The 13,056-nt window shown below is 38.3% G+C and overlaps 2 protein-coding genes and 1 non-coding gene across 3 annotated transcripts; 2 read left to right on the forward strand and 1 right to left on the reverse strand.

Annotated features, from left to right (window-relative positions):
• Window positions 1–6,777: 6,777 nt before the first annotated feature.
• On the reverse strand, window positions 6,778–11,237 carry LOC127665200 (zinc finger protein 431-like). The gene is made up of 4 exons (XM_052157628.1): window positions 11,205–11,237; window positions 9,619–9,745; window positions 9,377–9,437; window positions 6,778–8,185 (listed from the first exon to the last, which is right to left on the reverse strand). The coding sequence occupies exons 1-4, from the start codon at window positions 11,235–11,237 to the stop codon at window positions 6,778–6,780; spliced, it is 1,629 nt and encodes a 542-aa protein (XP_052013588.1).
• Window positions 11,238–11,728: 491 nt separating this feature from the next.
• Window positions 11,729–11,864, forward strand: LOC127665351 (small nucleolar RNA SNORA70). The gene has a single exon (XR_007973395.1). It is a non-coding gene; the product is annotated as a small nucleolar RNA SNORA70 (small nucleolar RNA).
• A 37-nt stretch (window positions 11,865–11,901) lies between these two features.
• On the forward strand, window positions 11,902–12,297 carry LOC127664678 (60S ribosomal protein L10-like). The gene has a single exon (XM_052156756.1). It carries the CDS (start codon window positions 11,929–11,931, stop codon window positions 12,229–12,231), a length of 303 nt encoding a protein of 100 aa, XP_052012716.1. The 5' UTR covers window positions 11,902–11,928; the 3' UTR covers window positions 12,232–12,297.
• Window positions 12,298–13,056: the final 759 nt, after the last annotated feature.

Consider the following 13,056-nt stretch of genomic DNA (forward strand, 5'->3'; position numbering starts at 1 on the left):
ATTCATGGTAGCTTTATTTGAAATAGGAAGAAACTGGAAAAAAACTTGGATGGTCCTCAACTGAAGCATGGTAAAGAAAATGTTCTTCAACTACACAGGGACTAATTAGGCACTAAAAAACAAGGACATCATTCAGGCAAATGGATGGAATGAGAAAATGTCACCCTGACTGAAGTAACCCAAACCCAAAAGTACATGAATGGTATGTATTGACTGGATATTGTATAGGATAACCATGCTAAAATTCAGAGACCCAAAGAACCCAAATAATAAAAAGGGCCCAAGGAATGCTGGTTGACTTTTTCTCATGAGTTCAGAGATGGACAGTGGAAGGGGACTGTGGGGGAGAAGAAATGGGGAAGGAAGCTGGGCGACAGGTTTAGGGGAAGCAGAGGAGGGAATGGAAATTGGTAGTGTTGGGGTCCAGAAGACATCTCTAGGTTTTGCCAGGAACCTGGGAATGAGGAGCCCCCCAGGATGACAACTTCATGACTCTAGCTAAAACTCAAAGCATTAGAAGATATTGATCATGAATTGGCCACTTCCTGTAGCTAAGTAGGTCTACCAGTAGAGAAATAAGGACAGTACCCTACCCACAAAATTTTCCACCTAAAATCTGTCCTTTGTACAAGACAAACTTGGAAGGGAAGAGTAGAAGAAGAGAGAATGAACAACTAATGAGTGGCCCAAATAAAGACCCATCCCATGGTTAAGGATCAATCCTTCACACTCTCATGCTATGCTTGCAGACAGGATACTAGCATAATTGACTTCTGAGAGGCTAAAATAAAATGCTAACAGAAACAGATGCAGAGAAGAACAGCCAAGCATCAGACAGAGCTTGGCGAATTTTATGAAAGATTTCAGGGAAGGATTGAGGGACCAAAAAATTATAGGGAATCCACAGAAATTGGACTGTGTGTCCAGAAGGCATCTCTACATCCTGCCAGGAACCTGGGAAAGGAGGAGCCCCCAGGATGACTACTGCATGGCTAGCTAACCCTAACCTATCCCTAACCCTAACCCTACTGCTCCAGAATCTACTAGCCAGGAACTTGATGACTCTCTTGAGACTGAAAAAACAGGCAAAATGTGAGCATGAACTTGACCTAGTCCCCCTCTTATATATGTAGCTTATGTGCAGCTTGGTCTTCATGTTGTTTCCCCAAACACTAGAGTGGTGAATGTCACTGAATTAGATGCTATCTGTGGATCCTATTTCCCTAATTGGGCTGTCATGTCAGGCCTCAGTGTGAGGATGTACCTAGTCCTGTGGATAATGGTGTGTAAGGGGTAAGAAGTTTGATGGGCCATTGGGGTTGGGAATCATACAAGGGGTGGTTCCTCATTCTCAAAAGAGAAGAGGAAGGGAGGAATATGGAAAGGAACAGCAATAGGGTGGTGGAAGAGAGGGGGTTTAAAGTGAAAAAGAAGAGTGCACTGGATCCCATTACAGATGTTTGTGAGCCACTATGTGATTGCTGGGAATTGAACTCAGGACCTCTGGAAGAGCAGTCAGTGCTCTTAACTGCTAAGCCATCTCTCCAGTCCCAATCATTGACTCTTACAAAAGACACTCCAGGGCTACACAGAGAAACCCTGTCTCGAAAAACCAAAAAAAAAAAAAAAAAAAAAAAAGACACTTAAAAAAACCACAAAGTCCATACTGATTTTGAAAAAAGCCATTTCCCTGCAGAGAGAATGGCATTAAGAAGGTACTGATTAGGGTGGTGGTGGCACACGCCTTTAATCTCAGCACTTGGGAGGCAGAGGCAGGCAGATTTCTGAGTTTGAGGCCAGCCTGGTTTACAGAGTGAGTTCCAGGACAGCCAGGGCTACACAGAGAAACCCTGTCTCAAAAAAACCAAAAAACCAAAAACCAAAAAAAAAACCAAAAAAAAAAGAAGGTACTGTTTAATCTTGCCCCTAGGTACAATGTTAGCTTCTGAGATATGTAAGCACACACACACACACACACACACACACACACACACACACACACAGGTAAAACCAATGTCCTGCTTTTCACCCCTCTCTGAAATGAATTAACTATGAAACTAGATAGGACGAAATCTATAAAAGCCTGCCCTATACTTGTAAATTCAATCTTCCCTGGATCAAGTTAACTTTCCCAAATCATATGTCCACAAGTCTGGTCTGCTTTCATTCATATGACATAAATTATTAATGCATGCTGGGAAATTACAAAAATCCCTCATCATGCCACAATGAGGGATTTCTTCATAATTGTGACTCTAGCAGCTGATTACTTACCATATTTCTCCATGTAAATTACCCAATAAGAGACTATTTTTACTGTGGCCTGAAAGTAAAAGCCATACTCAACAGGCACATCCTTTTACTCTTACCGTGATTGAAAGTTGACAACATGAGTCAAACGGGTAATTTTACAACTGCACTCATCTGTATAGTGGTAAAGACTGTTGGTTTCACACTTTTGCTTGGATAGTCAAGAAGACCAAACATTTTGGCCCTGAGGTGCAACAATGGGATCAAGGCCACCAGAGACAACCTAACATCACACAAATATCATTCTAGACTGGGAGTAGCTGTTCTAGATATATCTCTTATGGAAGAAATTACTCTACACATTTAAAAGATCATTTTTAAAAATCTTTTTAGTAATAACCTATATTCAGCTCCAGTTAATGCTCAAAGACAAGAAAAGCTGGAACAAAATTTGCACTGCACATATTCTGCCATCTGAAGTCTCTTCTGTTTATAGGCCTCAGGTTGTATTTTGAATAATTTAAAAAGAGACAAGAACTGGGAATTCTAGCCATGTACACAGATAGAGATTGACAAAACAAAATCTACTACTTTTGAGATCATAATGTATAGCGTAAAAGATTGATCTGAAAGATGGTATCAGTAGTACAGCTCTCTCACATGCAAAGGACAGAAAACACAAATATTGAAACCATCACATAAAAGCCACCTAACAGCATCATGGTTTACTGTTCTTTTGTGACAACTCTGTTATCTATTTTAACCCTGAAATAAGGCAGATTTTCATGCTGAGCATGCTGGATTAGAGGAACGTCAGAGTCACTTCCAGGTAGAACCACAGAGGAGATAATTCTGACTAGCTCTGACTGTTAAGTGTCTGACGTCTGTGACATCACTGTAGGATATTATATCTGTTCAAACTTTGCTTTTATTTTATGTAAATGGTTGATTGTCCTGCTTGTGTCTGTGCAGTTACCCCAGGAGCCAGAAGGGGGCATCAAATCCCTCTCAAACGTAGGTACCAACCAGGTGGTTTTGTGAACTGGGCCTCTATCTACTGACAATGCCCAGTTCACTGAACTTCTGTGCTATCTGGTACTGTTTTCCTTTAAAATTTATTTTTATACATCTTAACTAAAATATATTGAATTACTTTCTCCCTTCCTCTATCCAATCCCAAATTCTTCCTTTCCAGTGTTTCCTTGTTAAGTATGTGTGAAAATGCATGGACAAGTATGTAAATAAAACCTGCTGTATACATTTCTGTTGAGTGTGTACATGGTTTCAGGAATGAAGACTTTGCACTGGATATACCATTAGGGAGCTCATCCCAGCCTGAGGATAATTTTCTTACTTACAGGAGAGTCAGAACCTGAAGTCACCTAGGCGGTCTTAGACAGGAAACAGTAGAGAATAGAAAACTTGGGGTGGTAAACATCGCAAAACACATATTGGTGTCATGACACTGAACTTCTAGAGCTGCAGCAAAGACTATGGATATTGGCCTTAGCCAATCAGTGTGCCTTGGCTCTCTGGACCTAACACCATACCCTGTGGACCACTTTTATCTTGGATGTCTGTGAAATCCTGAAACTGGTGTTCTCACTTTCTAAGCACCATGAATACAATAAATTAGTAATGCATTAGAATTATAGCATGTGTAAGAGGAGCAGGTCCACTTAAGTATATTTAGAAGCAACTTAACCCTGTGAGCCTCAGTTTTACCATCTATAGTAAAGATAGATCTCTGCCCTAGTTTGGAATTATAACAGATGACATGATAAACCAAAATAACATTGCTCTTAGTTGGAACACTTTAAGTAGGAGAGCTACATATGATGGGAGAATTTTGTTGCCAGTATTAGGACTTAAGACTGTGTCCTAACTACCCTAACCAGCTAGGCTGAAGCATTCACATAAATTAAGCAAAAACATGTGTTATCTAGTGGAACCTATATATAGTGTTTCCATCTAAAACTAAACTTCCCCATTACAAAGAGAGACATAGTAGTATTTTATTTTATTATTCAATTTCCCATTTACTTTGATCCTTAGATGACAATAAGCTTACCATCGAAAAAAAGACAGTAATTTTACTGATGTATTCTTTCACCTAATCTTATGTGAGCATCAATGAGAAGGCTCAGAATGGAAGGTGGCTGGTGGGCAAGGCTGCCAACCTGACCTTGATCTTGATATAACGATGGCCAAAAGTAGAAGCCACAAAGTTGTCTTCCAGTCTCCACGTACCTGTAGTTGTCTAAAACCCATCCTCACATTCAACACACACCCAAGAGTAAGTTTTTTCTATTTCCTGACATCACAAAAATATACAATACTTTAAAATATTTACATGGGTAGAGACATGGCCAAATAATTAATAAAAGTTTATTCCCAGAAAAAGGTCAGGTTTGGACATCTTCCTCTAACTCCTGACATAAGAAGTTACAACAACTTAATTTTCTTGGAAATCAGCATACACATGCACATACTCACATAAAGACAGACCAACATCATAATTAAAATTAAAAGAAGTTGGTGAATGACAATTTTACTCATGATGTTCTTCCAGTAAACTATTCATTACTATAACCTAGGGTTGTGGCATTTAACGCTGACCCAGTTTTTCTTCATCATAAATTGGCTTATGAAACAGAAAGAAAGCATCAAGAATTGAAGGCAGAGTAATCAATCCTTCTCAGTGGGTAGTGTCATTTGGGGAGATTTAGGAAATGTTCCCATGCTGGAGAAAATGTTACTGTTGCTGTACTTCAGTTTGCTTCCTCAAATCTCAAATCATGTCTAGTTCCCACACTTTATAAATTATAGGTTGAAGATGTGAGCTCTGAGATTCCTCCTTTAGCTTTCACATATGACACTTGTTGCCATGACACTTTTATGGTGATCCTATATCCCTCTGGATCCATAATGCATTAAAACTTCTAAAAGTTTCCTTCAAGTTGGAGATTAATCTCTTGATATGTAATGTAATATTAATAGCAGGACACTAAAAGCTAATTGCCCCATAGATCATAAGATCTGCACATAAACTCCAGTGAAGCTCTATACCTTGCTCTCAAGTTACTCTGGTTGGTGAATAAAGATGACAATCAATAGCTGGCAGAAGAGACATAGAAAGGGTTTAGGGTAATGGACGTGGGGTCGGAGGAGAACTATGAGGAGGAAAAGAAAGTAGATAGAGAAAAAGCAGCCTTAGGTTAGGTAAATAATAAAATAATGGCCATTAGGGAGGTGATTAATTGACTAAAGCATAGCCCAGGTGACATAAAGCAAATTACATGATAAAATTACTGGCTGGTAAAGAGACATAATAGCATAGATGATAGACATCAGCCAATCTTTTGAGTTGATTACAGCTTACTACAAATATAAAGGTGGTGTGTTTTACCTGGAAAATAAATGGCCACAGGTGGGTAGAAACCCTGGTTTGGGATTGCATTTTTTCTACAATACCTTAGACACTTTATCACAGCAACAGAAAAAAAAAGGGCTCTAATACTCAGCAATACATTTTCATACCTGAATGAGTTATTTCACGGACTTAAAGTGAACTGTAAATTCTAAACAAGTTACCTGATCAATGAAGTTCATAAGGCTTTTGTCCCTGTGAGTTTATAGGTATAAACAAAATAGAGACATCATCATACTTGAGCAGACAGTTGACCCTTTCTAGAGTTTTTCTCAAAAATGAGTAATTTTCTGTAACTTAATATAAGTAGGTAGGCTAAAGATCGCACCAAGTCTATCAGAGTCATAGATTGCTTTAATTATGAGTTTAAGGTCCTGAAAGACTACCCTGACATGTAAACTTTAACAGATCTAGTGCAGGCTAAAGGTTTTACTCTTGCACACAGATACTGTGAAGTACAAAATTTTACCACAGTTGACTACATTGATAGGGTTTCCCCGCAGCATTGATTTTTCTCAAGAAAAAAATAACTGGTACACACACAAGCTTTACCACAATTCTTATTTTCATGAACTTTCATACAAGTCTATGTTACTTTATACACTGAGATCATTGATTTTTCTCAAGAACAAAATGACTGGTACACACACAAGCTTTACCACAATTCTTATTTTCATGAACTTTCATACAAGTCTGTGTTACTTTATACATTATGAGATCAATGTCACCTGCAAAAGCCTTACCACATTACTCACAGGGTTTCTCTCTCTGGTATCTTCTTTTATGTATTCTGAGATATATTATGTGCTTTTTTTTGTGTTCAAAGATGACTGTGATATGCAAAGGTTTACCACATTGCATACATTTATAAGGTCTCTCCCTGAAACTCCCCTCTCTGTCTCTCCAGTATGTACTCCTTGCTGCATTAGAAGATAACTTGTGGGCCTAGGCTTTATCACATTGCTTATACTCAGGTTTCTTGCCAATACAAACACGTTCATGATGGTTAAGGCTATGATCACATTCATTGTCTTTCACTTCCGTATGTTCATTTATGCATGCATAAATGATGGCATTGTAAAAAAAAAAAAGCTTTCTCATTCATCACCTTTGCAGCTTTTTTCTCCAGTATGTATTCTTTTATGCTTTTGGAGATGATTATGTTTTAAAAAGCCTTTTTCACACTGATTACATTTGAAAGGTTTCTCTCCAGTATGTCTTCTTTTATGAATTTGTAGATTAAAATTTTGGGAAAAGACTTTCTCACACTGATTACATTTGTAAGGTTTCTCTCCAGTATGTATTCTTTTGTGAATTTGTAGATTATATTGTTTGGAAAAGGCTTTGTCACATAGATTACATTTGTAAGGTTTCTCTCCAGTATGAATTCTTGTATGCATCTGGAGGGTATGGTGCTGGGAAAAGGCTTTCTCACACTGATTACATTTGTAAGGTTTCTCTCCAGTATGTATTCTTTTATGAGCTTGTAGATTATAATTTTGGGAAAAGGCTTTGTCACATAGATTACATTTGTAAGGTTTCTCTCCAGTATGAATTCTTGTATGCATCTGAAGGGTATGGTGCTGGGAAAAGGCTTTCTCACACTGATTACATTTGTAAGGTTTCTCTCCAGTATGTATTCTTTTATGAGCTTGTAGATTATAATGTTCGGAAAAGGCTTTGTCACATAGATTACATTTGTAAGGTTTCTCTCCAGTATGAATTCTTGTATGCATCTGGAGGCTAAGGTTTTGTGAAAAGGCTTTATCACATTGATTACATTTGTAGGGTTTCTCTCCAGTATGAATTCTTCTATGGGACTGGAGGTTACCATATTGTGAAAAGGCTTTCTCACACTGATTACATTTGTAGGGTTTCTCTCCAGTATGCATTCTTTTATGTATTTGGAGTTTATTATGTTGGGGAAAGGCTTTGTCACATTGATTACATTTGTAGGGCTTCTCTCCTGTATGTGTTCTTTTATGAATTTGGAGACGACTGTGATGTGAAAAGGCTTTATCACATTGATTACATTTGTAGGGTTTCTCTTCAGTATGAGTTCTTTTATGCTTTTGTAGACTCCTCTGTTGTGAAAAGGCTTTATCACATTGATTACATTTGTAGGGTTTCTCTCTAGTATGTATTCTATGTATTCTTTTATGCTGTAGGAGATTATTGTGCTGTGGAAATGTTTTCCCACATTGACTACATTCATAGGGTTTCTTTCCAGTATGAATTCTTTCATGCCTTTTAAGATGACTGTGTTGTGCAAAAGCCTTACCACATTGTTTACATTCATAGGGTTTCTGTCCAGCTTGTGTTCTTTTATGTGTTTGGAGATCTGTATAAGGTGCAAAGTCTTCGACACACTGAAGAACTTCATAGGGGTTCTTTTGTATATGAATCCTTTCATGCCTTTGAGCATGACTATGAGCACGTAAAGCAAAGGCTTTAGCACATTGACTATATTCAGAGGGTTTCACTTCACTCTGACTTCTTTCATGCCTGAAAAGATAATTGGCACATATGAAAGCTTTAACACAGTGATGAATACTTTCGTCTATATGACTTAACATTACTATTTGTCTAAATATAAGGAAGCATCAGACCTTAAGAATTTATCCCTTTGTTCACATGCTGTTACCTTTCATTATGGGTTGTTTTTCATCACCAACGATAGCTGAGATGGTATAAGTACTTACTATGTGGCTAAGTTTTACATTTTCTTTTTTTATACAAAAATTTCCCATACTTGAAGAAAAGTGGAGGAATTCCGAGCCTTAACATACTACTTGTATTCCACAGTATTTACTATACTGTGGGTCATACTATATTTGCAAAGTGAATCAGGAGAATTAGAAGCATGTCTACATTCCCAGTATTCAAGAGAATTTTCTACAAAATGAGGTTGCTGATGTACTGCCAATGAAGTTGGAAAAGCAATTAATTGTTAACTTGTATTATGTTCAAAAAGTCTACTCTCTAACTGCGACCCAGTATATATCTTCTAATAGTGATATGAGAGAGAAAGTGAGGGGAGGAGGGAGGGAGGGAGAGAGAGACACAGAGAGAGACAGACATAGTTTACTTCAATATATCTATTGAATACAATGTTTGTATCCATTATGATATATTATATACTTAAAAAGGAAGACTAACAAATAAAATGTTTGAACTTTGTATTCACAAGGTTTGAGGGAGGTCTGTGAGGTTGCTTCTCATAGACATGTAGGGATTAAGAATACTGCACAATCTCATACTTACCTTTCATAAGCTGCCCACCTCAATAAATTTAGCACTCAATAAACTTTGCAATGTCAATACTAATAAATGAGTAACACTAACTTTACTATAGACTATTGCTTCTTAGAAACTTTTGGACATATATTTATCAACTATTCAATGTGTATAGCTTTTAGAAAATTAGTAGAAATGGATTGCCAGTTGAACAGTGTAGCTCTAATAGTGCTGTGTTTCAAATGGTGACACACACTAAGGCATCATTTCCATGTCCTATTTCTTAAAGGAATGTCTTGCAAAATCAAATCAGATACAGGACATCAAGGACCATGGTTTTGTTAGAATATAACAATCATTAATATACATAAATCTGTGCTTCTTTAGACTCTTTTCTTTAAAGTTTTCAGCATATTAAAATTTCTTCAGAGACAGATTTATCTTGCACATGAAAATTACCTTCTGTGTCTTCTAGATTCTTGACAATGTTCTTCATTATTTTGGACTTCCCAATTAAAGCCTAAAACAGAAAATATATGTATAAAAATTTTGCAAAATGTAAGTTATTATCTTCAGTGAACCTTAGAGTCATGAATGATTTATTCACCCAATTCTTCATTTATCTTAATTGAAACTACAGGAATCCATCAAAAGAAACTGTTTTCTTGAATTCTAAAACAGGAAAGGGAATTTAGTTTTACCTATAGCACTGAGGTTTCTGTAGGTCTCCAACATGACATCTTTGTAGAGCTTCTTCTGTGAAGGATCCAGCAAAGTCCACTCCTCTTGAGTGAAGTTTATATGCACGTCCCCATAAGTCACTGCATTCTAGAGTATCCCATAAACATGTTAAAAAAAAAAAAGAAAGCACAATAGTGACAACATTAGGCATGTATTCTTCATAGACAATGTGTTCATATAATTCTGGGGCCTGCCCCACTTATTGACACTGAAGTTCTACTGTAAATACCAAGTTATATTAGAGGCAAACAATATTTTTAAGATTTATTTATTTATAATATGTAAGTACACTGAAGCTGTCTTCAGAGACACCAGAACAGGGCATCAGATCCCCATTACAGATGGTTGTGAGCCACCATGGTTGCTGCTGGGAATTAAACTCAGGACTTCTGCAAGAGCAGCAAGTGCTCTTAAATGCTGAGCCATCTCTCTAGCCCAGTAACCCCTCTCATTTCTCAGCCTTTTAAATAGGATGTAGCCTTTCTAAAGAAATTTCAATTACACATAAAAAGAGACAAGCTTTACAAGAACAATAGTGCTTAACACATATCAAAAAATATTTTAATATTAACAATTACTATATATAAAAAAATCAAAAAAAGGCTTATGCCTTTAACACTGCAGTCAGGAAACATAGGCAGAAGCATCACGTTGAGTCAGACTCCAGTGTGATGTATACAATGAGTTCTAGGACAGTCAAAGGTATAGAGTAAGACCCTGTACCCCCTATCAGAATTAATCAACCGAACTGGAGACAGAAAGAACTTATAGGTTTTTATTTAAATTCTTACTTTAAAAAAAAAAAAACTTATTGCCAGGTGGTGGTGGCTCACGCCTGTAATCCCAGCACTCCGGGAGGCAGAGGCAGGCGGATTTCTCAGTTCGAGGCCAGCCTGGTGTACAGAGTAAGTTCCAGGACAGCCAGGACTATACAGAGAAACCCTGTCTCTAAAAAACCAAATAAGAAAAGTATTTATTTATTTTATGTATATGACAAGTACACTTTAGCTTTCTTCAGACACATCAAAAGAGGGCATCAGTACCTATTACAGATAGTTGTGAACCACCATCTGGTTGCTGGGAATTGAACTCATGACCTTTGAAAGAAGTCAGTACTCTTAACCACTGAGCCATCTCTCTAGCCCTTTACTTAAATTCTTAAGAGAGTGATACATACAATCCAGTTCTGTATTCATCTTTTAGAAAACTGAGGTACATCAATTCAAACTATAACATTAACAATATATTACCAAAAGGAAATATACATTTAAACAGTTCCACTTGGACATAAGAAAATATTAGTAATGTTAATGTCGGTTAGATGTAGACAATATAGGGCAGGAAAGACAGCTCAGCAGTGAAGTGTAGGGCATGGTTCTAATGCTCCTATTGGGAACTTGCCTGTAAACTCTCAAGGTCTTGTCTCTAACAGGTTTTTGATCAATCAATATAGTTGCCAGCAGCCAATGGATGGGTGGAAAAGGAGGGACTGCCAGGTTCCCGAAGGAGAAGAGAGAGAGGTGTGGCACAGGAAAGGGAGATTCACCATGCTTTGGATGGAGAGGGAGTCACCAGCCATGTGAGATCCCCAGTGGAGTTTGTCACTGACCACTTCCCCAGGTAGGAGGTTGGAAATACAACTAAATTGAGAGCAGAATTATGGTGTTGAGCAAGGAGATGGTAACTGGGCAACTAAGATGAGAGCACAATTAGAGTGTTGAGCAAGGAAAAGATAACTGGGCAACTAAGCTTAGGGCAGATTGAGAATGTTGAGCAAGGAGTAAAGGAAAGGACACACTAGCTGTGGGAGGCTTGAAAAGCCCAGCCACTGAGCCACAAGACTGAGTAAAAATAATAATGTGTGTGTGTGTGTGTGTATGAGAGAGAGTGTGTGTGTGTGTGAGAGAGAGAGAGGGGGAGGGGGGGGGGAGAGAGGGAGAGAGAGAGAGAGAGAGAGAGAGAGAGAGAGAGAGAGAGAAAGAGAAAGGGAAACTTTCATCTGCAGATCCAAGTGAAGTAAGGTTGGGGGTCAGCAGTCTATATTAATAGAGCTTAAGAAGGGGCAATTATGTGCAGCTAATTAAGCCGGCCGAGTCCCTTTCCCCATGGGGACTTTGGTGTGCAATGGTTGCAAACAGCAGCTTCCTTGGTAGTGTATGTAGCCTATTGTCTATATGGGTTGCCTCAAGGGACCTTGGAGACAATTTTCTGGCAGTTGATAATCAAGTCTCTGATCACAATGTTGTCCCTGATCTAGGCTCCCGACAGGTATGCGTGGTGCTTTTGGGAAGCCCCAGGGCACAGTGGCCAGGGTTCACATTGGCCAGGTCATCATGTCCATCCGCACCAAGTTGCAGAATAAGGAACATGTGATTGAGGCTCTGTGCAGAGCCAAGTTCAAGTTCCCTGGACGCCAGAAGATCCACATCTCAAAGAAGTGGGGCTTCACCAAGTTTAATGCAGATGAGTTTGAAGACATGGTTGCTGAGAAGCGCCTCATTCCTGATGGCTGTGGTGTCAAATATATCCCCAATCGTGGTCCTCTGGACAAGTGGAGAGCCCTGCATTCCTGAAGGCTTCCACAGTGCTCTCTTATACCCTACCTACAAAATCATGTTCAATAATAAATCTTGCATCAAGTCCGCTTAAAAAAAAAAAAAAAAGAAGGGGCAATTAAAAGTCTACATGCTACATAAAGAGCTCTTGCTGGTCCTACAAATAAGTGAGCTCAAGTCCATTTAATTACAGAGGGCTCACAGCTTTCCATTATCCCTCTTTCAGGAGGTCTCCAGCCATCTTCTGACTACTGTGAGGACTGGGCACACATGAGGTATATATATTCATGCACACAGACAAAAGACTCATAGTGTTCCTAAAATAAGTCACAATAAAAACAGCAGGTAGAAAGGTCAGCACCTGCCATCCAATGACTGAGAAGGGTCAGCAAGATTATCATCATGAGTAGTGAATATTTCCTGAGAAATAGAATGATAATGTATCCAAAATTTGAAAAATCAAGATATGATATTAATGTCATGACTAATCCCATACTGGGAAATAGAATGATAATGCCTATGGAATTTCAAAAATCAAGAGGTAGGTGAACCTGGGGACAAAAGCATATGCTTGATATATAACAACACCTACATTACAAGCCCATCTGTCAATTACAAAAACAACAACAACAACAACAACAACAACAACAACAACAAAAGGTCAGGCTAGTTGGCCCACATTCTATCCCAGCACCTGAAGTCAGAATTAATTTGATCTCTACGTTCAAGGCCTCGCTGGCAACAGGACTACTTTGAGGACATGTAGGGCCACAGATTAAAGTTGTCTTCAAAAAGAGAAAACAAAATTTTAAAATATGAAAACATTAGTTAAGCAAAAAAACT

The sequence above is a fragment of the Apodemus sylvaticus genome, chromosome 14, assembly GCF_947179515.1.
Source record: "Apodemus sylvaticus chromosome 14, mApoSyl1.1, whole genome shotgun sequence".
Lineage (NCBI taxonomy): Eukaryota > Metazoa > Chordata > Mammalia > Rodentia > Muridae > Apodemus > Apodemus sylvaticus.